A 26,734-nucleotide genomic window follows, 5' to 3' on the forward strand; every position below is an offset into this window, starting at 1 on the left:
CATAGATCTCTAATAAAATAACATTTAGGAGGCATAAATCAACCTTGAGTTTTTGAGTCTTATCTCAGCAGCTTCAAAAGTAATTATATATTTTATGTCAGGATGAGGAAGGTGATGAAGGATTACTTTGGAAGTTTATCAGCTTCACTTTCATTATTCAATGTCAGTACATTTCTTGAAAATTTAATCGAAGGTAAATTATGATGTTCTGACCAAAATCCTAATTTAAAAGTGAATCGGTCATGTGGGGATTGGAGCAGGACTCAAGTGCAGGAGATGATGCAGCAGGAGTTTCAAAACAGAAAAGCGCTGTTAAGCAGGAATCCAAAGAAATACAAAAAAAGAGTCCTGCACCTAAAAATAAACAGAGAGGCAATAAGAACAGATGACACATGATGGTTTGAAAGAAAAACAGACCAGCAGGCAGGAAGGGAAAGACCAGAGAAGATATAAGATCACTGGACCAGACTCAGGTGCAAACAATCAGGACAGTTGGGAACAAGGGAAGTCAAACCACAACTAAACACAAGGACACAGGAAATAGGTCACAAACAATATAAAAACTAAAGAACAAAATGACAAAGGTATAAAAAATGCAAAACCCAACCCCAATAACCCCAATAGTCAATACCTTCTCAAAATAGCTGCCATGAAAAAATAGACATTAAATCTTTAAAAGGATGAGATGATGGGATACACGTCTCCACTAATACACCTTTAAGATCACACATAAAACGTATTTAATTATATATTATCTATGTATCTTACACTGAAGATCCTAATGAGTCATACTTTCAATTATATTAGTACAGCCCTGCCCCGCTGGGGGACATCCCATAATGCACCAGGCTCCTTCCCTCACTCCCTTTCGCTCCCACATGCATGTATATGTTATCATTTTCGGCATTTACTTTTTATTTTGCTTTCTTTCTATCTCTTTAAATCTCTCATAGCAAATATTGCTGGATTAGGATAGGATAGGATTCAACTTTAATAATCCCCAAAGGGGAAACTTCATTGCCACCATGGCCACAACAATACAACATAAGACAATCAACAATACACATTAACAATATCTCCACCTAGGACAGCAGTGGAACAATACAACAGCAAAATAAGTGATCAATACAAAAGATCAATACAACAGCAAAAAAAAAGTGCGATGTGCAGTACAAGGATTAGTATAGCAGCAACACATGACATCAGCATTCCAAATTAAAAAGTCTGGTTGCTGCAGGAAAAGAGGACTTAATTAAACGGGGTTATAAGTGAGGTGTTGATGAGCAATTTTCAGATTTCATGTTACCACCTTGGTAAGCATTTTATAAATCCAACAAGTCAACTGCACCTCTTGTGAATCGAATTGAACTGATGTGAATTGATGTCAACTTAATTTAGTTGAATTGATTTAAGTAACACTTGTATTTTGCCCTATTTTGAATTATCTATATAGATACCTAACATTTTAGCACAAAATATTTTATTTTTAACACACATTTTCTTTGATAATCCTGTTTTTGTTCTTATTATAGGTAATCTACCTTCTTTAATGTGTGCTACATTAATTATAACCTCAGTCCCCATAATATAAACAGATTGGACAAATGTTTTTAGTTATTCAATAAGTATGTGTAAAAATATTAAAAAAATAAAAAATATATATAATTATACAAACTTTTTTTTGTATGAAACTTTATTTCAATTTCAGAAAATACAATAACATTAAAATAAATGGCAGACATCATTCAATAATATAAAAACACAAACATACATAGGCATCATCATAGTGCAAAAAATATAAAATTATTCTCTTCACAAAAAAAACTTCAATAAAGTGCAAGTAGTTCGTGACATTAACAATTACACTAAACATAATAGGAAGATTCAGATATCAGTAAACATTTATTTTATGAGGTTGGCAGTGGTATTACATTTCTTGTTATTTATCAAGTGTATCATCTCAAAATACATTTTGAAATCAACTTTAAAGGGAACTAAGGATGGACAGGATTTGGAGAATTTTGCCTTATGAATGTGAAACTTAAGCAAGCAATAAGAATCATTAAGTTGACCAATAGTTGAATTTTGTAATTTTGGTTTTCGTAATATAGTAAGATATCTTTAGCTTCTAATTTAATTACATTGTAAGTTTGTATGTCAAAAAATTCTTCACATTTTTTCCAGAAATCTAAAGTATGTTCACATTCATAAAACAAATGTATGATGGTCTCTTCGTCATGTTTGCAAAACACACATCTGCTATCAATGTCTACAAATTTGGATATAAGTTGGTTGGTGGGGTAAATATGATGTAAAATTTTATATTGGACTTCTTTTAATTTGTTTGAGATTGCAAATTTATAGGGAAGGAGCCACGCTGTTTTCCATTGAATGTCAGAAAAATGGGAGTTCCAAACAAATTTCCCTCTTGGGGTTTTTTTCCTTTTACTGTAGATAATTATCAGAGGTGTCAAGTAACGAAGTACAAATACTTCGTTACCTTACTTAAGTAGAAATTTTGGTTATCTATACTTCACTGGAGTAATTATTTTTCAGACGACTTTTTACTTTTACTCCTTACATTTTCACGCAATTATCTGTACTTTTTACTCCTTACATTTTAAAAACAGCCTCGTTACTCTATTTCATTTGGCCTTTAAATAAAAACTATCCAGTTAAATTGCTCCATCCGGATAGAGTGAATTTGGTTGTGGTTGTTTCAGATGTTCTTGTCCAGTTTTGTTCTTACATCCGTTCCCTCAGATTCCTGCAACTAAACTTGGATGTACATTCCAATAAAGGTTAGGATAAATGATAACATGCCTCTAAAGTTTGACTTTTTGCACCATTACAATACTTATAGGCAACTAGTCATCATATCTGCTGCTCTCTGAAACACATGTTAATGCTCAATAGTACACATATATGCTTCTTTAATATATTTACATTATACTAAGATGCATTCATTTTCAATAACTTTTGTCCTTAATGGCTTTTTTCCTCCTTACATTACTTTTACTTTTATACTTTAAGTAGTTTTGAAACCAGTACTTTTATACTTTTACTTGAGTAAAAAACTTGAGTTGATACTTCAACTTCTACAGGAGTATTTTTAAACTCTAGTATCTATACTTCTACCTGAGTAATGAATGTGAATACTGAAGACACCTCTGGTAATTATACAAACTTTTTTTTTTTGATAATTATACAAACTTGTTTACCTTAACTTCGTTCAGTGACGTCATAATACAGCTGACAGGGGACCCGCATTCCTGCTTTACTTGTGCAGATGATGGATGTGATATGTATTTCTCTGCAGGTGATTCAGTGCATGTGTTTTTTTTAGCTCAGGTGAGAGAAACCAGGAAGAGGTGTGGTCAGCTCTTAAACCGAGAGGAGCTGGAAGAAACCCTTGAATGCAGGCAGGTAGATCACACTTTCGGTTACTTAATGTACAAAGCGGAAAACGTAGATTAGCGGACTATACTATCTTTGCTGGAAAATAATAGAAATAAAACATTTCTGGACTCATCGCACTGTGATTTATGAATAAGGTTCAGTGATCGATCAGGATCTGCGATCTGTCGACGTCGCCGGAGGTTTCAGAGCCGACATGGATCACCTGAGTGACTGAGGACGCGTCAACAAGCGGGGACCGGGTCATTTTGATGAACGGTAAACTCTTATCTGCCCGTCCACATGGAGACAATCATAACCTTTTAGGAACCCCCTTCAAATGTTGAAATTAACTGCATTTAAGTATTTTTTTAGTCAAATTATGACCATACAGGGTCCTTTCACAAAACAGTTTTGTGTTGTGTTTTTGTACAGTAGGTGCTGGTATCAAACTATCATACTTTTGTACTTTAAGATGATATTATATGCTACTTTATTCTTTTTCTTTCATGTATGGAAAACCTTTCACTTCAATAAGTTTAAACAGTTTTAATTTGTGAATATATTTCCAAAAATGTGGTGCATATTAAGACTTGTGCATGTGCATGTTTCTTCCACCCACTGTTTTGATTGATTGATTGATTGAAGAATTTATTAGAAGAATTGCATAGGATCAGGTACAGTTTCATGACAGTACAGTTTTGCTGATACAAAGTCAACTAAAAGGCATTATTCCAAGAAAGCATTACACTTGTTTACATTGGAGACCTTTTTAACTCATATAACATTGAATGACATACAGGTAAGAAGCAGTACTTTGTAGGGAAGATTGTAAAAAAAGAAAAGGGGGGAATTTACTGTTATTTTGCACCGAGAGAGACTAAGTAATGCTAAATGTATCAATAATACACATCTAGTAATATGATATAAGACGCTTTATTGGCTAAATACTAATGTTTAGGAGATGTACACTTCATATCTGATAGTAGTGTTATCTAAGACTTGAGGATTAGTTTTAGTTTTTCAGTTGAGGAAATCATCACCATGGTAAACAAATAGTTACACATGCAGATTCATAACAATACTAGTCATCTGGAGTTACTAATCAGTGTTAGTGTCATAAACACCAGACTAGTTTCACAGGTGCATGTTCACCTGCATTAAAGTATTTGTTAAATACCATAACTGTTGATTACTCATGCCCTCAGACTGAGAGGGTTTTTCAGTAGGTGAACAGGTTAAACATTCATCCTTCTGTACACAGAAGGACTAATCACAGACCCCTCTGTTAACCAGGGTCTGTGAAATCCCTGCACAGTCGGCCTCCCGCTCCCTCAGCCTCAGTTGTAATTTAATTGGGAGTTGTCATTGAAGAAATTAATGCAAGTTCAGGCTTGTACCGTCTTTAAAAGGAAGCAGCCTTATTGCGTTATAGCGTCTGCTGTCTTGCTGAGTGTGTGGTGTGCATGTTAATGTTTTCTCCAAGGGGAACTGACAGGGGGAATGTTGAAGGTCCTCATTGAGTCATACCTGCTGAGCTCAGTGTGTTGATAACCAGGTGATTTATTATCGTCAAGTGTTTCAGTAGCTTCAAGAGTACAAGGCTGAGGTTATTTTTATCCGAGAGCAATTTACCAAATTCATTTTGTGGTAAAGAGGGGAGTTGTTGGGGGTTTTTTTTACCCACAGTGTTTTGTTAACCTACTCATGACTCAGAAAGTGAAACTTCCTATTCATTAATGGTATGTGTAACTCATTTCTAGCTGGAAATAATGACCAAGGAGTCAGGCCAGGACTTAGTTTTAGTGTAATCTCAATACACAGTGTCTCCCCAGCAGTTACATGTGCGCAGAGTGAGCAGGATCCGGTCGGACTGGTCACTGGTGGCCCTAAACAACCAGCAAGCTAAAGTTTCCACTGCTTAGTTCTTCATAATGGTGCAGAATTCCGTGCAGGATTCTTGTTGCTAAGGTACAAAATGAGTTGCAACCCTTTCCGGGGGAAGAACTGACACTAGATGCTTCTGGGTCTGTGTTTACTTCACTCCTAAAAACTTCCTTCTCTTTCACCTCTGTGCTTTTTCTACTATCTTTTCCTTTGTTTGTCGTACATTAATCACTGCAGCTATGAATGAATGAATGAATGAATGAATGAATGAATGAATGAATGAATGAATGAATGAATGAAGGAATGAATGAATGAATGAATGAATGAAAGACTTTATTTCGAACATGCTAAAAAAAATATATATATATATATATATATATATATATATATATATATATATATTTATATTTAAACCAAAGAACAATAGTTAAATAATAATCATGATAAATACAGTATAATATAAATCATAACAATCATAAACAAAAACATGCCTCACTGGCTTTTTTTTTTTCTTCTTTTTTTTTATGCTCGAAATGGAGCAGGGAGAAGTTAAAAAAACGTATTCAGCCCTGCCCCGGTTATCCACAACACAAAACATAATTCGCCACCTTAAATTAAGCCACATACATACATACATACATACATACATACATACATACATACATACATACATACATACATACATACATACATACATACATACATACATACATACATACATACATACATACATACATACATACATACATACATACATACATACATACATACATACATACATACATACATACATACATACATACATACATACATACATACATACATACATACATACATACGCACATATTCATCATATTCATACATATTCTCCATACATTATAAAACTCAATATACACCATGCAGCAATACATTATACTTTATACATTATGCATTTAAATAGAACCTTCCTTTGGCATATATCATATACTGGTCAACATACATACATCATACAAATTCAACTATCTAACACGCTATTTTTTTAATGTAACTCTTCCTGTCTATATCTCATAATAATGCACTCTTTATATCTTTTTTTGAACTGGTTCACACTTGAGCATTGCTTGAGTTCTGCGTGTATACTGTTCCATAGCTTGACTCCGCATACTGAAATACAGAACGTTTTAAGTGTTGTCCGAGCCACTCTGGTTTTTAGATTTAATTCCCCCCTTAAAGCTATCTTTTAAGTGTGAATGTATTCAACTGACTTTTATGTTCTTCACGCTGCCATCAGTAACACGTTGATCTTGGTCTGCAACAGAGCTGGGTAGAGTAGCCAAAAATTGTACTCAAGTAAAAGTACTGTTACTTCAGAATAATATGACTCAAGTAGAAGTAAAAAGCTGTCATCCAAATAATTACTTGAGTAAAAGTAAAAAAGTACTTGGTGAAAAAACTACTCAAGTACTGAGTAACTGTTGAGTAACGTCTGATTTATTTTTTAACACAACCATTCAAACAGACAAAAGTACAAAATAATCATCTTCAGGCAAATTAAATCAATAAAATAAATTAAATTAATAAAAAAAATAGCTTAAATTAAAATAATCTTAAAGTAAATTCAAGTACTTTAATACATAATAAAATAAATAAAATAATAACAGAATAAAAAGATTAATTAAGCACAAGTAGCACAAAATTTCAGCCTTTGTACTTTTCTTTTTTAACCAGGCAGAACTAGAACAAACATGAACTCATAGAAACTCTGTGTGTTTGAGTCTGTGTAAATGTGACAAAACATGCAAAAACAAACATTTTTCCCAAAGAATCACCCAGTGATGTCCGCGTACGCGGATAAAAGGGATAAAGAAAAGTAAAGAGCTCAACGTAGCCTAATGTAGCGGAGTAAGAGGAACAGTTTCTTCTTCACAAATCTACGCAAGTAAAAGTAAAAAGTATAGTGATTCAAAACTACTCCTAAAAGTACAACATTTCCCAAAACTTACTCAAGTAAATGTAACGGAGTAAATGTAACTCGTTACTACCCAGCTCTGGTCTGCAAACAGAAACAGGTTCCAGATGACATGCCTGCTGAGTGTTCAAACTTGGTGCTGGGCTAAAAGCTGAACAATGGCCCCTCGGCATCACACACCGAGGCCTTTGTTAGGTTTCCATGGCAACCTTATAACGCTGAAGTGGGGGTGCAGTTACAGTTGAAAGGGGTCTTTAATGAGAAGATGAACACCAAGACAGAGTACCAGCAAATGATTGTTTTTCATTGTTTTTTTATCAAACAGACACGCTCATTTTAATGAGATTTATAATGATTTGGTTTAAATTTACAATCAGAACTGTGTAAAACTTGCAAAATATGTATGAATTCTTCACCTTTGTCCATGCAGGCTGCTAGGCTGGGTCCTGCTGATGGACCAGGACACTCAGTGGCTGTACCAACTCCTGGCTGAGGTCCAGCTGGAGAAGTTCTACCTACGCCTCAGAGATGGCCTCAACATCACCCGCGTCGAGCACTTCTCCTACGTGAAGGAGAGCGACCTGGAGCAGATAGGAATTAGCAAACCTGGTAAATCTTTCATCAATTCAAAAGAGGTTTCTCGAGTCAAAGATATTTGTATTTGTATGTGGAGATCTTGCAAATAAGAGTTTGAAGTGCTTGTGTTGCAAAGTTATTGTCTTCTTTTTGCCATTCAAAGACTTCAAATCCATAGAAATTTTCCAGTATTTATGGGTTTATGGTCTATTGCAGGGGTCAGCAACCCGCAGCTCTAGAGGCTCTAGCGCCGCCCTAGTGGCTCCTAGATATTTTTTTCTTCTTTTTTTTTCTTCTTTTTTTCCTTTTTTTCTCCTTTTTTCTTCCTTTTTCCTTTCCTTTTTAATCTCGACATTTAGACTTTTTTGCTCGAAATTTCGACTTTTTTTCTCCACATTTCGACTTTTTTCTCGACATTTCAACTTTTTTCTCAACATTTTCACAATTTTCTCGCGATTGTACTTCAACATTAATCTCGACATTTCAACTTTTTTCTCAACATTTTGACTTTTTTCTCAACATTTCGACTTTTTTCTCGACATTTCGACTTTTTTCTCAACATTTCAACTTTTTTCTCGACATTTCTACTTTTTCTCAACATTGCGACTTTTTTTCTCGACCTTTCGCCATTTGTCTTCATTCTAAGGCTTATACAAGACTTTTCATTTTTTGCGGCTCCAGACATATTTGTTTTTTGTGTTTTTGGTCCAATACGGCTCTTTCAACATTTTGGGTTACCGACCCCTGGTCTATTGTCATTAAGTTTAATCTACAATGCCTTAATATCGTAATGGGGTTTGTTATTCGACAATTCATGCTGGTAACTTTTCAAACAGAAATCTGTTTTTTCATTCACTCGAACACACACTTTACTGATATACATTTAATGTTTGAAATATCAAAGAAAAATGATAAATACATTATTATATGTTCCTGTTGAACATCTAAAGATGTAAAGATGTTGAATAAGCAATGATACCTATGAATCTTCTTGTCTTGCAGCTCAGAGAAGATTATGGGATGCCCTGAAACGCTACAAGACGGCTGGACGTTTGCGGTCATGGATGCCCAAGGTCTGAAGAACTGTGTTGCATTACTGTCGTTTACGGCTCCATTTCGTTTCAATACTTATGTTATTATATCGGGCAGCTTTTCATGTACATGCACTGATGCACACAGGTGTTGGGCAGTCGTGTGGATGCCGGGGAGCAGTGGAGTGGGGGAGTCCCGAGTCAGGCCCCGGAGGCCGGCAGCCGGGCTCTTCCCTCTCTGATCCAGGATAGGGAGCTGATTCTGGCAGAGAAGTTGGGTTCAGGCTCCTTTGGTGTGGTGAGGAGGGGAGAGTGGCACACACCAACAGGGAAAGTGGTAAGAAACCATTTATAAGTATTTTTTCAACAGTGGCAATGGGCGATATTTTAACGTTCACGATATACCATAATAAAATAAATAAATAATAAAATTCCCCACGGTAAGAATTTGTCATCTCGCGGTAAAAACGATAAATTCCCATTGATGACGTTTTTGTGTAAAACTGATTTATGGTTCTTTTCCCTTTTTTCTTTTTTTTCCCTTTTTCCTCTTTTTTTTCTTCCTTTTTCCTTTCCTTTTTAATCTCAACATTTCAACTTTTTTCTCAAGATTGTAATTCAACATTAATCTTGACATTTCAAAATTTTTCTCGAAGTGCATAATGAAAAAAAACATCTTCCCCCAGTTATAACTAATATAGCTACATGCAGCATGTGTTGTCTTCATTCTAAGGCTGATACAAGACTTTTCATTTTTTGCGGCTCTAGACATATTTGTTTTTTTGTGTTTTTGGTCCAATATGGCTCTTTCAACATTTTGGGTTGCCGACCCCTGGTTTAGAATGATAAGAAGAAATGTACAGTTTATACCAACACAAGGCAAGTTGTCCTCACCTCTTTGAAATGTTTGCATTTTTTTTCAACATATGAAACCTTTTCATTATTATTGTCGCGGTAAAGTGGTTTATTTAAGGTGACGAGCATTACTTTTCTGTATTAACAGGCGCTATCCTGTGTATCTATAACTCAGTCATAGAGTGAAGGGTTTTCTGTGGTTGCGTTGGCGTAAAGTGACCAGCCCTGGCCACTCATGCCGTTTCAAAGTGAAAGTATTACAACAGGAAATATGAGGGAGGGAAAGAAAAGCTGCCTCTTTGGTGACAGAAACGTGTGGGTTGTTAAAGTGGTTGTGTTCCACTTTCTTTTAGTTTTTTTTCAGACAGACTTTGAGTTTAATCTAAAATGGTTAAAGAAATGGCCAAATAGTGTGTGTAATGGTGGATGGAAACATTAGTTTTGATGAATTGATCATGTGGGTCACATGATTATCTGTTTCTGTCTCTGAGAAGAAGAAAGTAGTGTTATTTTTTGGGATTAGTGTTGACCACACAGTAGGAATGGGCGATATTTTACCGTTCACGATAAACCGTCAAAAAAATTCCCCACGGTAAGAATTTGTCATCTCGCGGGAAAAATGATAAATTCTCATTGTTGACGTTTTTGTGTAAAACTGATTTATGGTTCTGTGTTAAATCCACGCACAACGTACAGGAAGGAAGGAAGGAAGGAAGGAAGGAAGGAAGGAAGGAAGGAAGGAAGGAAGGAAGGAAGGAAGGAAGGAAGGAAGGAAGGAAGGAAGGAAGGAAGGAAGGAAGGAAGGAAGGAAGGAAGGATGGAAGGATGGAAGGAAGGAAGGAAGGAAGGAAGGATGGAAGGAAGGAAGGAAGGAAGGAAGGAAGGAAGGAAGGAAGGAAGGAAGGAAGGAAGGATGGAAGGAAGGATGGAAGGATGGAAGGATGGATGGAAGGATGGAAGGATGGATGGATGGATAAATTCCCGTTCCCCGTCATTCCAGTTTTGCGGTACAGGTGTAACTCATTTAATTGGTTTTTATTAATTCAATTAATTCAATTGGTGTAGTTTAGTAGTATTTAGTATCTTTTAGAGTAGTGTTTTGGGGGCTCAAAGACTGAATGTGGTGATAGATTTATAGTTACAAAGATGGAGTTGAATTGGTATTTTTTTTATCGTCATTTTTATTGTTATCGGGATAAATGCCAGAAATTATCGTGATAAATTCTTTAGTCCATATCGCCTATCCCTAGTCAACAGTGATTTTCAGCTCAAAAACTCTTAATTATTAAAACACTGTGGCTTTGTTTACGGTCAGCAACGTCTGAAATGACGCCTTTCACCGAGTCGTTCAGATTTGAGGGTATTGTAACATCACAGAGCCATTTTAAAGTAGAGTTGTCCAGCTTCCCCGTTTCATCTCCACCCAACTTCAACTCATTCTGTGTTTGCTGCCCTTCAGAAACGGGAAGACAAAACTGTTTTGCTTTTGGTTTCTGCTTTCATATCAACTTTGAACTGTCATCACCGGTTATATAGTTCCACTGAAGTGTCTCATTTGTCTTTGTGAGGCTGCGTGATGGACTTTTGATCCGTCCAGAGTGTATCTCATCTCTGGCCGTAGACACTAGGCTATAGAAAATGGATGGACATCACCTGAAATAAAGAATTATCCAAAAATGCTCTACATGTCATTTATTTAAAACCCTGAAGAAGAAATCCAACTTCACATTTTTTCTTTTCACAAAATGGAAATGTTATTTTTCCGCTCATTACTGGATGCATCTTTAGAAGCTCCAGGATTATTTATAAATTATGAGTAAATATGTTGGCCCACTTTTCCGTAAATATTACAGATCACCAGTATGTGAGTGCTTAATAAGTACAGGACTGTCTCAGAAAATTAGAATATTGTGATTTTCTGTAATGCAATTACAAAAACAAAAATTCAAATATCCTATCTCAAAAGATTAGAATATTCTGGGAATCTCAATCTTAAACTGTAAACCATAATCAGCAATATTAAAATAATAAAAGGCTTGCAATATTTCAGTTGATTTGTAATGAATCCAGAATGTTTGACATTTTTGCATTACAGAAAATAAAGAACTTTATCACAATATTCTAATGTTCTGAGACAGTCCTGTAAGGCCTGGTAAAAACCAGACTCGATATGCAACAGTTCTTACATGTTAACCTCATAAAAATATAACAAACACACAAAGGACTTTGCCAACTTGTACAAAACAACCATTGAGTCTTTTTGTATTACAAAAAAGTTGACACGGGTGTATTTGTGGTGTCAGTGTCATGTTGAGTAGATAGGAAGATGAAACTTAGTAGTCTTGTCTGTATTTTTATGTAAACAATGAAATATCAAATGACTTTGAAACAGGTTGCTTGTAACGTAGTAGGATTATCCTGATTTTCATCGTACTCAGGTGATGGTTTTCTACACAATAGCTGTAGTATTCAGGTTTCAGGTGATTTGCTTGGAGTTATCTCTTTTTCTGAATCCTCCACTGTTGAATAGCTCACCTGGCTGAGCATTGGCCACATGAATGGAGGCTCAGTCTAGGTTTGAATCCTGGCCTGTGCTCCTTTGCGAGCCCCTTCCCCCATTTCCTGTGTCCTCGGCGTTGATGAAGGCCACTAGAGGCCCAAAATCTTTAAAATCATCCACAGTGATCCGTCTGTACCAATAAAGAATTTAACTTTATCCTGGTTTCAATCAAAGTGCTCCAGGAATCATATTTAGAACCCTTTTTTTTTTAATCTTTTTTTTTAATATTTAGTCAAAAGATTGGATCAACATCCACAAATCCATGGATCATTTTCTTTTGCACTGTTTTATCCTTTCCTTAATCTCGTTAATCGGGAGTACCGGTAGGCCTATAGGGCGTATGCGACTGCTTGAATGTGTTTGTATTTACCTCCTCTCAGTTGTCTGTGGCGGTGAAATCCCTGAGGAGCAGCATGTCGAGGCAGACGGACACACTGACAGACTTCCTCCAAGAAGTCACCACCATGCAGTCCTTAGACCACCCCAACATCATCCGACTCTACGGCGTAGTGCTCACACAGCCCCTCAAGATGGTGAGATGACACAGATCAGGGGGCGGCAAGCCAAAATGTTTTAGAGCCATATTGGACCAAAAACACAAAAAACAAATATGTCTGGAGCCGCAAAAAATGAAAAGTCTTGTATCAGCCTTAGAATGAAGACAACACATGCTGCATGTATCTATATTAGTTATAACTGGGTCCTCGGCTGCAAATGTAGCATGCTAATGTCTTTACACATGACTCTTTTTGTTACATGAATCTATGGAAGAGTATCAGGGCCAGGCAGGAGAAAAATAAAAATAATATTTTAGAGGAGGAAGATTTTTTTTCATTATGCACTTTCATTATGCAGAAAAAAGTCGAAATGTTGAGAAAAAAGTCAAAATTTCGTGAAAAAAGTCGAAATGTTGAGAAAAAAGTCAGAATTTCGTGAAAAAAAATTGAAATGCCAAGAAAAAAGTTGAAATGTTGAGAAAAAGGGCAAAGTTTCGACTTTATTCTTGAAATTGTATTTCAACATTAATCTCGACATTTCGACTTTTTTCTCGAATTGCACAATAAAAAAAAAATCAATTTTTTTTTTTTTTTTTAATTCTCCTCTCAAATATTTTTTCTCCTGCATGGCCCTGATACTCTTCCGTACAAATCTTCGTTAACAGAAATGTTGAAATGTAAATTTATTCTACTCATTTTTACAGCATTGGAAAACGTTAAGAATGTTTGTGTCATGTTTGTCCTCCTACAGAAACCATATTAAAACAAAAAATATATTTCCCTCCCCATCGATTTCCATTTTCAAACATTTTTGAAAAAGCTCCAGGAGCCACTAGGGCGGCGGTAAAGAGCCGCATGCGGCTCTAGATCCACGGGTTGCCGACCCCCGACATAGATGAATTAAATGCTTTATCATACGTGGAAAGCACATAAACTCATTTTTGTTTTCTTCCAGGTAACAGAACTGGCCCTTCTGGGCTCGTTATACGACACGCTCCGCTCACGGCAGTTTGACTTCCCTCTGGCCCGCCTGTGGCTCTTCGCTACCCAGATAGTGGCAGGTATGGAGTACCTGGAGACACGGAGATTCATCCACAGGGATCTGGCAGCTAGAAACGTGCTTCTAGCGGCCAAGGAGATCGTGAAGATCGGGGACTTCGGGCTAATGCGTGGCCTCAGCCAAGAAAAAGACCACTATGTCATGTCAGCACACAGACGGATCCCTTTCGCATGGTGAGAAGATGGTTTACACTTTGAGGCACGCCCGCCGATAGGAGGGGACAAACGGGTCTTTTTTTTTATTCTCATTAAATTATGGAATCAATTTTCAAAATGTTTCAAAATATGGCTATTTGTGGAAAAATATGTAGTATTTGAGTTACATAAAAGCTTGTTATTAGTTTTCTTCCTAATTGTCCTTGTGGTCAAGAACCCCCAACACAAAAATGGTTTGGCCGCTGATCAAAATTTTATGTTATCATTTAATTCAAACATTAGAATGGTCAAAATGTCTGGTCAGCACAAGTCCGGTGCTCAGAAAAGAAGAGAAAAGAGAAGAAGCGAAGAAGAAAATAGAGGCCTCAGAGATACACACAAATATACACACAAATATTTTTAAAAAAGGTGGTGACGGTGAAGCTGGCCAACGTTTACCAACCACTTAACCTAACTGGCTAGCTCTAATGTTAACGTCCATTAGCTTGTATAAAAACCTGAAGAGCAGAGGGAGAGGAGAGGAAGAGGGAGAGGGAGAGATCCGGGTGCAGGGGGGCCCATCTTAGATTATTTTGTCCGGGGCCCCGGCAAGACTGTCAGCTGGCCTGGTTTGAGGAGAAAATAACCTCCAATATTAATAATAATCGACTCATCTGTTTCTTTCTGGTTTGTCTACACTCTTTTCTTCCAGGTGTGCTCCAGAAAGTCTCCGTATCGGCTCGTTCTCCCATTCCTCAGACGTGTGGATGTTCGCCGTCACCTTGTGGGAGATGTTCACCTACTGCGAGGAACCCTGGTTTGGTCTTTCTGGCCGGCAGGTACGCACATGTCGGAGTCTGAGCTTTCACGCTACCCTTTTATTCTCTTTCTTCATCCCACAGGTCTGGAATGCAGGTCTCCGCCCTTAGTAACACACATTTATTTGGGCGAGTCAGAGTCGTAACAGCAAGTGAATGTACTTTCTTCCACCCAGATTTTGTGGCGCGTGGAACGGGAGGGCGAGCGACTTGAGAAACCGCCAGACTGCCCTCAAGAGCTGTACGGCGTCATGAGGAAGTGCTGGGCCTGCTACCCGACCGACAGACCCAGCTTTGCCCAGCTCGTCACCATGGTGGCAGAGGTCAGCGGTTAAATCAGAGCCGCTGACAGATGAACCAATCAGCGATTTTAAAATATTCAATGTAGCTACGCAGAAATGTGCAATTTTTTTCTTTTTCTTTTTTTGTTTTAAAGGCCAAACCCATGGAAGTACATGCTGCAAGAGACTTTGCAGAACCCAGAAAACTCCCACTGGTGGCCAACGATCCCGTGACCGTCATAGACCACGGGTGGGTGAGAGACACGAGGTTGTAACATAAAAAGGAAAGACACAACTTCATAAGACACAGAAGGGCCTTTGTCGGGATGAAACGTGGGGTTTGAGTCAGGCATTTACCAAGATTCCTCGAATGCATTTGGCTTTGTTGAACAAGTTGGGCTGCTTTCGCACCCTTGTCATTGTGCTGCTGGTCTTTTACATAATAGATCTGATACTCTTTGCGTTACTTGTTTTTACTAAATGCAAACCAAAAGATAAGGCTGTTGTTCTAAGTAAACACGGTAGAAATGACTCTGACATGAACCCTGCCGTGTACAGGACTGTCTCAGAAAATGAGAATATTGTGATAAAGTTCTTTATTTTCTGTAATGCAATTTAAAAAAAAATAAAATAAATGTCATACATTCTGGATTCATTACAAATCAACTGAAATATTGCAAGCCTTTTATTATTTTAATATTGCTGATTATGGCTTACAGTTTAAGATTAAGATTCCCAGAATATTCTAATTTTTTGAGATAGGATATTTGAGTTTTCTTAAGCTGTAAGCCATGATCAGCAATATTAAAATAATAAAAGGCTTGCAATATTTCAGTTGATTTGTAATGAATCCAGAATGTATGACATTTTTGTTTTTGTAATTGCACCACAGAAAATCACAATATTCAAATTTTCTGAGACAGTCCTGTCTGCTTGGAGTTTGAAGGTTCATTTTTGTCTTTTAGTTTAAGAGTTCATTTTAAAATGCATGTGTACTCTAAGTTTAAAGATCTACTATTATAATGCATCCAATCTTATTTGGTTGTAAATATGAATTTCATATGTGCCGTTGCCACCCAGACAGATTATTTCATCCAGATCCTCGTCTGGTTTCCTTTCTTTTTCACCCAAAATTGGAAATTACCGGTAGTTTTAATCAAATGATTTCACTCTCTGTGTGCAGTCTGGAGCTGAGCGAGTGGCGTGGCCAGAACCAGAGGACGGGGGTCGTTGGATTGTTTCCCGCCAGTCTCGCCATGCCACCGACTGCTCCCAGCAGCACGGGGAATAACCCTGCTGCTAAACAACCCTTCATTTCAGCCCCACTGAAGGGCAGCATGCACCACACCGGACACGGGGATATCAAGCCCGACCACAGCTGGGGAGGACCGGAGGGACCGGACAAGTCAGTCATGCTGTGATTGTTTCTCTTTATGATAGCTGGTGTAAAATCAAAGACTTGTTGGGTTTTTCTGAAGGATTGTAGCACCCTATAATGTAATAATTTCCTGAAAATGTAATAAAATTTGCACTTAACTCAATCGAAAATGTAATAAACCCAATAATGTAATAACTTCACCAATAATGTAATAAAATATCCCGACGGATATTGTAATAACATTTTTACCGATAATGTAATACCTTATTACATTATTGGGAATTTATTACATGGTACTCAAAGTCTGCAATTTAAAGGAGCTTGAGGCCGGATTGAGGCAGGATTTATGAAAAAAATGCGTATACGTTTTAAGTTTTCTAGTAATAATGTCAGATGAAGCGTTCCAAACCAAAAAGAATGAGCCCTCTAGTGTATCTCTCCTTTGCCTTGAACAGGCTGTGTGCTGCAAAATGTGCTGCAATTCGGGCCCAAATTTCCCGCGCTGTCCTGCGGATGTGACGTCACATGACGCTGCATGCGCGTTCTCCCCGTTCTCCCGTGCCGGCTTCACTGTTGGCTGCAGTACCCCCAACGGCCCTCGTGGTGAAGGGTGGCGCTAGAGAGTCTCATTTCTTAAAAGGAGCCTCAAGCTCCTTTAAGGCAATAGTCATTCTGGTGTTTCAAATCCAGCGTATATAACATTCTTAGATACTTAAAACACAAAATGTAGAACTCTGGACTGAAAATGAACATAGCCTATATATTACATTATCTGTCAAGTATTAATTACATTATCAGTTTTGAAAAAAAAAAAAGACCCACCTAAAAATGTAATAAATTCCCAATAATGTAATAAGGTATTACATTATCTGTAAAAAAATGTATTACAATATCAGTCAGGATATTTTATTACATTATTGGTGAAGTTATTACATTATTGGATTTTATTACATTTTCGAATGAGTTAAGTGCAAATATTATTACATTTTCAGGCGTTAATAAATTTTCAGGAAATTATTACACTATAGGGTGCTACAAGGATCTTGCATGTATCTTCCCTGCTCATTGCTGATGTTGGGAAGGCACATAAATATTCACTCTCAGATTATATTGAACATCAAACTGAAAGTAACCTGATGTGTGCTGTTTTGTTGGCCAGTGATCTGCAGAGATAAAAACAACAGAGGAATTAACACAACAGTCCACCGCAGTAAAATGACTCAGCAGTTAACTTATTTATATTTCCATAAACAAACTTGAGTGAGTTAAACGACCTGCCAGCTCAGATAAAAATACCTTCTCACATTAAAGAGATATTTCCAGAAATACTCATCTGGAACTCTGACAGTTGTTATTTTTGAGATGTCACCTCTTTTTACTCCTTTTATTCCTATGATCATGATTTTACAGAATGCAATACAGCGAACAAAAGAACACTTTTTCACGTGCCAGTGTCATAAAACGCTGAGTTTTTATTGCTTAATGCTAAGCGCAGCATGCCGCTGAACTTTAACCTGCTGTCAGCCCGTTTAGTTCCTGAGCTGAGGTTGTCGGTCTGACGTGTTTACTGATGTGATGTTTGCAGCAGCGGCTGGAGGCCGGGACCCGGCAGGGAGCGGGACGGCTCCAATCTGCAGGGGATGGCAGGTAGGAAGAAACAAAAAACTAAAATACTCACACTTTATTGAGTACATCTTTAAATTATGCTTTATAAAAGTTAAATATAGATTTTTGTTTTGTTTTATTTCAATATGGTCTATTTATATTTGGCTACAGTATTTTCTTGGCTATTTTATCCTCTATATTATGTATATATATCTCATTGCCACTTATTTGATTTTCAAACACTTCAGTCACCTTTATTATTTAAGTTCTGCAATATACAGGACTGTCTCAGAAAATTAGAATATTGTGATAAAGTCCTTTATTTTCTGTAATGCAAAAATGTCATACATTCTGGATTCATTACAAATCAACTGAAATATTGCAAGCCTTTTATTATTTTAATATTGCTGATCATGGCTTACAGCTTAAGAAAACTCAAATATCCTATCGCAAAAAATTAGAATATTCTGGGAATCTTAATCTTAAAGGAGCTTGAGGCCGGATTGTGGCAGGATTTATGAAAAAAATCCGTATACATTTTAAGTTTTCTAGTAATAATGTCAGATGAAGCGTTCCAAACCCAAAAGAATGAGCCCTCTAGTGTATCTCTCCTTTGCCTTGAACAGGCTGTGTGCTGCAAAATGTGCTGCAATTCGGTCCCGAATTTCCCACGCTGGGCTGCGGATGTGACGTCACATGACGCTGCATGTGCGTTCTCCCCGTTCTCCCGTGCCGGCTTCACTGTTGGCTGCAGTACCCCCGACGGCCGTCGTGGTGAAGGGTGGCGCTAGAGAGTCTCATTTCTTAAAAGGAGCCTCAAGCTCCTTTAAACTGTAAGCCATAATCAGCAATATTAAAATAATAAACGGCTTGCAATATTTCAGTTTATTTGTAATGAATCCAGAATGCATGACATTTTTGTTTTTTTTTAATTGCATTACAGAAAATAAAGAACTTTATCACAATATTCTAATTTTCTGAGACAGTCCTGTAAATACATTTGAACTCAACCCTGAATAATGTCTTAATCAAAGCTTAATCATATCTTAAGCTGGCCATTTTCCTGGTTTGAAAGCGTTAATTTTTTGATCGTGAAAACCTTTTCATCATCATGCTTAAATTAATGAATTAATTAAACTAAATTAATTTAGTGATTCTTTACTTAGACTGAAGCAGTGTATCAAATATATACTGGAAAACAGGAGATTAAAAAAAGATTAATGAGGAAAAATTAGAAGATGGATTTCCTCTTTGGAGGGCAAAACATTAAACAATGTATAGATAGAGCATTATTAAGTAATTATTAACAAGAAAAACCTCTATTTCATCTTAAGCGGGAGAGGGTGCAATCAGCCTCGTGTCCTAAGTCAAATGTCATTTATCACCTCCAGCTTTGACTGGCTGTGATATATGTGAAATATGACGTCTGGGTGGACATCTAGATTATGTGTTGAGTGTTGTGCATTTTGTGCTGAAGGAGTGGACGGATAATAATAAATAAAAATGACAGGTGTTTACTGACAAATCAGTCTTTAAACTGGCTTTGAAACTGTAGGCGGATCACCAAAACATGTCACGAAAGACAAATGGTCTGGATCCATTTCACCAACCTGGGTGTTTATTTTAGTGATGGTCAAAGTGTTCTAACTGTCTTCTATTGGTACCAAATCATTAGAACAGGCCCGTTTCATTAGATAATCTTCTTTTGAATGATTCTACTGAACCACAATTCAACAGCAATGTCAGATGTTTTTGATTAGTCAGTATTCAGTAAATTATTATTAGGGCCCGAGCACTTACAGTGCGAAGGCCCTATTGTATCTGTAGGAATTATTTTTCTTTCTTTTTATTCTTTCTTCTGACGACAGGAGGGCCTTTTTTTCCCCCTAAACGTGCCCAAAAAGTCACCAAATTTTGCACGCAAGCCTGGCCTGGCGAAAATTTGGATATTTTATGGTTTGCATTAATGGGCGTGGCAAAATGGCTCAACAGCGCCCCCTAGAAAACTTTGTGCCTCAAGCCCCACAATACGGTTTGACGTACATGCACGAAAATCGGTACACACCTGTATCATGTTGCAACTTAAAGAAAAGTCTCTTGGAGCCATGGCCGAAACCAAACAGGAAGTCGTCCATTTTGAATTAGTCGTGTAATTTTGGCGCAATTTATGCCATGCCTTCGGCAGTTAATACGGCCCGAACCGTAACGTGCACCCAAGTGTGTTATACATCAAAACGTGCGTCTCCATCCTGCGACACCACGCATTACTTTTCTCTTTCAAAAGCGTTACCGTGGCAACGCTAGACGCCAAAAAGCGCGCCCACCCTTCATCTGATTGGTTCAGACAGAAAAAACTTTGCTCCTCAAGCCCCATAATACGGTTTGACGTACATGAACGAAAATCGGTACACACCTGTATCATGTCGCAACTAAAAGAAAAGTCTCTTGGCGCCATGGCCGAAACCGAACAGGAAGTCGGCCATTTCGAACATTCTGAATTAATCGTGTAATTTTGGAGCAATTTATGCCATTCTTTCGGCAGTTAAAACGGCCCGAACCGTAACGTGCACCCAGGTGTGTTATACATCAAACTGTGCGTCTCCATCCTGCGACTACGCGCATTGCTTTTCTCTTTCAAAAGCGTTACCGTGGCAACACTAGACGCCAAAAAGCACGCCTCCACTTCATCTCATTGGTCCATATTTGATAGTTCCCCAAAAGTCACCAAATGTTGCATGCAAGCCAGGCCTGGAGATAAATTTGATATTTCATGGTTTGCATGAATGGGCGTGGCCTAACGGCTCAACAGCTTCATCGCTGCTTGCAGCTTTAATTTATTGTTATTTTTGTCAATTACAACTTGTTTCAGAGACCATTGTCTCATTGACTTTCACAGATACGCTTATATTTACTCTTAGAACCTCTTTCTAGTGTTGCGTATTGTTGTTGTTAACATATATGTTATTGAGCTATAATATTTAATTGGAAGCAGCTGTTAACTTAATCACATTTGCCCATGAAATTAATTTATACGCTTTTTAAGACCCGATATGCTATCATGGCTTAACCTTTAACCCATATAAATGGTTGAACCAGAAGATTTAACTCATAATTCATAGTTCATAATTAGATTCTTGTTCTGCCTCGACTGGCAGACTTGGTTTGTATCAAACCTTTTGAAATAAATCATCATCTCATTGATCCTCAGGTATGTCTCGGAGCCTGGAGTCGGTCTTGAGTGGACATCGGCCACGCTCTCAAACGGTGGGGGCTTTAAAAGTGGATCAGCAAGGAAGACTCATGGTTCCAGGGATGGCAGCTCGTAGCGTGGTGATGCAGCAGGATCCTCGCCGCTTCAGCGAGGCCAGCATCATTCCCCCTCCTCGGCCGCCGCCGCCCAACCTCAAACGTTTCAACATGAAATCCCAAAAGAACAAAACGGCAATTTACCCAACCCCAGGCCCCTCGTGGCCTCCGCAGACAGTCCACTTCCCACACACACAGACTCAACCTCAGCTCCCACCTCAGCAGGCCGTAGGAAACTCCAACCTGGCCAAAATGGCTCAGATCACACGCTCAACGCCACAGCTGGACGAGGAGTCCACAGAGAGAGATCAGAGGGGAGTACGAGAGCGGGAGAAACCCCCTCATGTCCAGAATACCAGAGACAGTCTTGTTGCACAGGTCAGAGGAAAATGTTCTCACTGTTGAAGATGTGTTTGTCAGTATGAGATTTGTTCTGGGTGGTTTGAAACACCTGTGTTGCTCTGCTCAGGTGATGGAGGCCGTGCATGGAGCGACCATTGAAGAGGTTCAACGTGCACTCCTGCGTAGTGACTGGCACCCAGTACGAGCGGAGCAGCAACTCAAGGTCAGATCAGAAAAGTGTCTGTTTGCACACACAAAGAGAAAGCCCCGTAGGAAGCAAAAGTAAACAAGTTAACAAGTAAAAAAGCTTAACCTCCTGAGACCCTGCGTTCTCATATGAGGACATTACATTTCTGCTGTTCTGCGCCATGATACTTCATTTGTACGAACATTGACCCATTGTCCTCATCCGGGACCCCCGCCTGCGCCATCTAGTGGTCTCATAATGAAATTACACTCATTTGGGATCTCACTGAAAGTCTTCTATGGCAGCTCCCGACAGAAATAGGGACAAGGTAAAAATCCTAACCTAATTTTATGATTGAAACTAGTATATTTATGCACAATAATGTCTACAACTTCACATGGCATGCTTTTTTGATATATTTGAGTAATATTAGCAAGCTACAACGTCTGTAAACATGAAGTACTCGTTTGAGGACATCAGGTCTATCTTCACTGCAAACATGTAAATTCTTTCCAAGAACATTTGTCTTTATTTCTTGCCCAAATGTCCAATTTCTAGTCAAAATAAGTCTCATTACACTTAAAATACTTGTTTTTAGATTTCCATTTGTTTAAAGCACATTTTCACTAGAAATAAGTAGAATAATCTGCCAGTGGAGCAAGTTTTTATTTCCTTGTAATAGGAAAGAAAACAATTGAAAATGATATAGAAATATAAATGATATAGAGATATAACCTAATACCCATGTTTTTACTCTGTAGCACTTTATTTCATTCAAAATGCTGAGTATATTGCAAATACAATGTATCATATTTTTATTATTAGAACCTGACCAGGATGTGCAAGGATGCAGGGCAGGACCAAGAAAGGGAAATAGAGAAAAATAAACCCATTGTCCTCATGTGAGGCCATTGGATTTGACATAGTTCAACAGCACATAGAAAGCAAAAATTTAATTTCAACAAAAAGGAAGGAAAGGAGGAAATAAGTTTGAATCATGAATCATGGTTAAATACACAGTTCAGCGAAGCTTAGAAGTCAACAACAACAACAAGGATATTCAGCCCCAGTTTGCTGATTTAATCTAACAGGAAACCTAGAAGCAGGTAGATTAAATCTGGCATGCAGGTAGCCTACGTGATGCTTTGAGAGTAACGCGGCAATGAAAGAGTAGTCCATGAAGATAAGGGACTGACTCATGAGAAAACTAAAGCACACGGCTCCTTATGTTATGTGGTCTTTACCAGGAATCAACGTGGGTAAAATAACCTCAAATCAACAAAAAATAAAATATTACACATCGGATTTACTGAACAAAAGCTAAGCCAAAATGCAGAAGCAGTGAGTAAAAAAATCTAAGCGCACCACCCACAACTCTGTAAGCTTCAGAAGCACCTTTTAGCTATAATACATTTCTGGTATACTCAGAAACACAGAAGAGGGTGAATTGACTCTTTTTTGTTTGTTTGTTTTATTATTATTTCGTTTATTTCGGCATGTTTATATAGACACATTTCATCTCCAGAACATTATACATTGCATACTCAGCACATGACGAAAAGGGTACGGGAGAAGCTGACGCTTATCAAAGTCCCGCCCCGTTCTATGTAAGATTCATGATCACATCAACAACAGAATTCAGTAAGATACATAGTTTACCACATAGCAATTTGTCTAATTTCATCCTTCACAGTCCAGATAGCATGTATGTTTGTACACGTGTCCAGTCCACTCATCCTGATCACCGTTCCTGTGATTTACTACTGTGTCCACTGTTCAGTTATTTTTATGTCCAAGCCTCTTTTTGCATGCACATTTTATAGTGACTTTGTTTTGTTTCCATGTTTTGTTTCCATGCCAGGTGTTCCAGTGCTGAATTTCCCACATTGCCATTGTTTTAGTTTCAATTGTATTTATATTTTATAAGGGAGATTTTTAGTTTGTTTGTTTTGGAGTAACATGGTAAAAACCAGCTGATTGCAGTCAGTCTCAGCGTTAGACTAATGAGACCTCAGATAAACAACTACTGTATCTCAATACCAACTACCCCCATGATCAAAATATCTTGGAGAGCCACTTTTAGCAGCAACATCGGAGGTGGTCTAATCTAAGCCACATTCTTGTAGCAATGCAAACACAATGCATCCTGGGCCACACCAAAGGACAGTCTAACTAGTGTAACCAGTTGCATTTCCATTTCCCCTAGATTTACGCAAAACCTTAACATTGCAAAGAAAAACCTGTAATGGAAACATCTATAATCCCAAAAAACAGCCAAATATTTCAAAAACCTTTTTAGGCTTTCACAAGATGGTTTTCCAGATGTGTCGATAATCAAGTTTATCGCAAAAGTGTAAATGAAACACTTTTTGCACATTTACGTCTCTGGCACCACAGGACGGTCAATGTAAAGTCATCAAAATGTGGTTTCCAGCTGTTCCTGGCCTCATTCATATGATGTAGTTGTACTATAACACTGCTTTATCATTATAGATTACTGCATTACATATGGACTTGCCCTCTGAATAATCATTTGAATGATCATCCGCTGCCTTCGTCCTCTGTTGACTATTTTTGCAACCGCAGCAGCAGTCAGAATAATTTGTCAAAAACTAAAGATGTTACTTCCATCCGCTTAAAAGTCAAAATCTTCTTTTTCATTGTTATGATGAAGAAGTCTCACAGGACGAGATACGGAGAGATACGGAGATACAGAAAGAGAACTAGGACAATTACAACAATAAGAAAAACAATTAAAACACCGGTCACCTATCGCAAATTCAGAGTTTTACTTTAGATTTTTTTGTTTTTAATTTTAAAAAAAAAAGGGAAAAATCCACCTACTGTCTGCTATGCTGGAATAAGGACTTACTTGTCCATCCTGCTTGTTATCAGACACAAAATTGAATGAGGCACATGACTTGATTGCCATAACTGTCACTGTATCTTTTAGACCAGGGGTCGGCAACCCGCGGCTCCAGAGCTCTTTAGCGCCGCCCTAGTCGCTCCTGGAGCTTTTTCAAAAATGTTTGACCTTTTTTTTCCTTTTTTTCTCTTTATTTTCTCTTTTTTTTCTTTTTTGCTTTCTTTCTTTTTTTTCTTCTTTTTTCTCCCTTTTTCCTTTTTTAATCTCGACATTTCGACTTTTTTCTCGAAATTTCAACTTTTTTCTCGAAATTTTGACTTTTTTCTCGACATTTTGACTTTTTTCTCGAAATTTTGAGTATTTCCTCAACATTTTGACTTTTTTCTCAACATTTTGACTTTTTTCTCGACATTTCGACTTTTTTCCTCAACATTTCCACTTTTTTCTCAACATTTCGCCTTTCGCCATTTGCCTTCATTCTAAGGCTGATACAAGACTTTTCCATTTTTGCGGCCCCAGACATATTTGTTTTCTGTGTTTTTGGTCCAATATGGCTCTTTCAACATTTTGGGTTGCCGACCCCTGTTTTAGACCTACGTGTACTGCCATATCATTATGATGATTCCTATGAGCTTTCCACAGTGCACAGTACACAGTGGTTGTGTAAAACATGGTAGCGCCGAAAGGAATATGACATATCTGTACTCTAGTTTAGATTTCAAAGTTCTTTCTAAATGTCCTAACAGCCTTGCCCTGGTGTTTGTGTCTCCTCAGCTGGAGCAGCTGTACTCGCTGAGCCTCTGCTCCCGGGAGGACTGCGTAAAGATCCTCTCCAGATACCAGTGGAACCTGCAGCTGGCCAGCCGGTACCTGATCCGCTGCACCCGGGATGACCGGCCCGGCCCCGGGGAGAGGGAGCGACCGCAGATCAGCACAGAGAGGAGAGTGTGAAGACATTTGGATGGTTTTTATGGAGCAACACGGCTGCTTTGTTGTTCGAACACTCCGTTGTGTGGACCTCGCCAAAGTAACTGCCATCACCTGCTTCCATGAGGAAGCTTGTGAAATACACACAAAAAAATGAAGGAAAATGAATATAAAACAAAAAAGATATTTTTGAATTCAAAAAAAGGAATTTATTACAAAGACTTAAAACTTCTGCTTTTATATTGTTTTTCCGCACATTTTTTACTATATCTTAATACATTTGTAATAACTATATTAGAAAATGTTTTGTTGAATAAAACTGCTGATCAATCTCTTGATGGCTACAGTTTTTTTTGTGTCTAATGTGAAACTGCATGCAAATTTTACTAAACATTTTGTCTTGCATTTTTATGTACAGATGTCACAAACCTTGTAGCAGTATAGTAAATGCATTGTGACATGTCTCGATTAAGTATTTGACTTTGGTGAACCTGACTTATATGCTATAAATGAAGACTAAACGATGAGAAATCATAATCATTTTTATTTTAAAGATAATATAGCTGGTTGTTGTACAAACAGACTATCTGCTATGTGTAACACTCTAGAAAGAAGCTTTACTTGTCTTTGTCTGTTGCTGTATTCCATCTTTAATATATGCAATTCCTTATACTGAGATAAAAGGCTCAGCACTTTTGATTAACTTGACTTTGGTAAATGTTTAAAGTTATTAAACATTTACTTAGAAAAACCCTTTATTGATCTAGAGATTTTAGCCAATATAGACAAATCTCCAACCTTCCATTTGTTTCTAAAATTCTGCAAAAGGTCGTTGCAAGCCAGTTATGTGACCATTTGTATAGAAATGGTCTATTTGAACTTTTTCAGTCAGGGTTCAGAATGCATCATGGCACAGAAACGGCACTGGTTCCAGTCACGATTGACCTTCTTATGGCCCCAGATAAAGGATTAGTGTCCATACTGGTTCTACTGGAGAGAAATTGTATCTTCACCAGCCTCTCTTTCTCTATCTCTCTGTATATGTATGTATGTATATATATATATATATATATATATATA

General features: G+C 37.7%; 1 protein-coding gene across 1 annotated transcript; it reads left to right on the forward strand.

Annotated features, from left to right (window-relative positions):
• The first annotated feature begins 3,387 nt into the window (after window positions 1–3,387).
• tnk1 (tyrosine kinase, non-receptor, 1) lies at window positions 3,388–25,976 on the forward strand. Its single transcript, XM_061709618.1, has 14 exons — window positions 3,388–3,675; window positions 7,662–7,840; window positions 8,810–8,880; window positions 8,987–9,175; window positions 12,634–12,786; window positions 13,706–13,983; window positions 14,657–14,783; window positions 14,939–15,085; window positions 15,199–15,293; window positions 16,227–16,448; window positions 18,007–18,068; window positions 21,235–21,710; window positions 21,802–21,897; window positions 25,502–25,976. The coding sequence occupies exons 2-14, from the start codon at window positions 7,684–7,686 to the stop codon at window positions 25,676–25,678; spliced, it is 2,250 nt and encodes a 749-aa protein (XP_061565602.1). The 5' UTR covers window positions 3,388–3,675; window positions 7,662–7,683; the 3' UTR covers window positions 25,679–25,976.
• Window positions 25,977–26,734: the final 758 nt, after the last annotated feature.

Source organism: Cololabis saira, chromosome 20 (assembly GCF_033807715.1).
Source record: "Cololabis saira isolate AMF1-May2022 chromosome 20, fColSai1.1, whole genome shotgun sequence".
NCBI lineage: Eukaryota > Metazoa > Chordata > Actinopteri > Beloniformes > Belonidae > Cololabis > Cololabis saira.

Bases quoted from the DNA above. Each gene is read 5' to 3' on its own strand.
- tnk1 (XM_061709618.1), top strand. From the start codon at position 7,684: ATGGACCAGGACACTCAGTGGCTGTACCAACTCCTGGCTGAGGTCCAG. The intron at 14,784-14,938 runs GTACGCACATGT...TCTTCCACCCAG, and splicing joins TTGGTCTTTCTGGCCGGCAG to ATTTTGTGGCGCGTGGAACG. The intron at 18,069-21,234 runs GTAGGAAGAAAC...ATTGATCCTCAG, and splicing joins CAATCTGCAGGGGATGGCAG to GTATGTCTCGGAGCCTGGAG.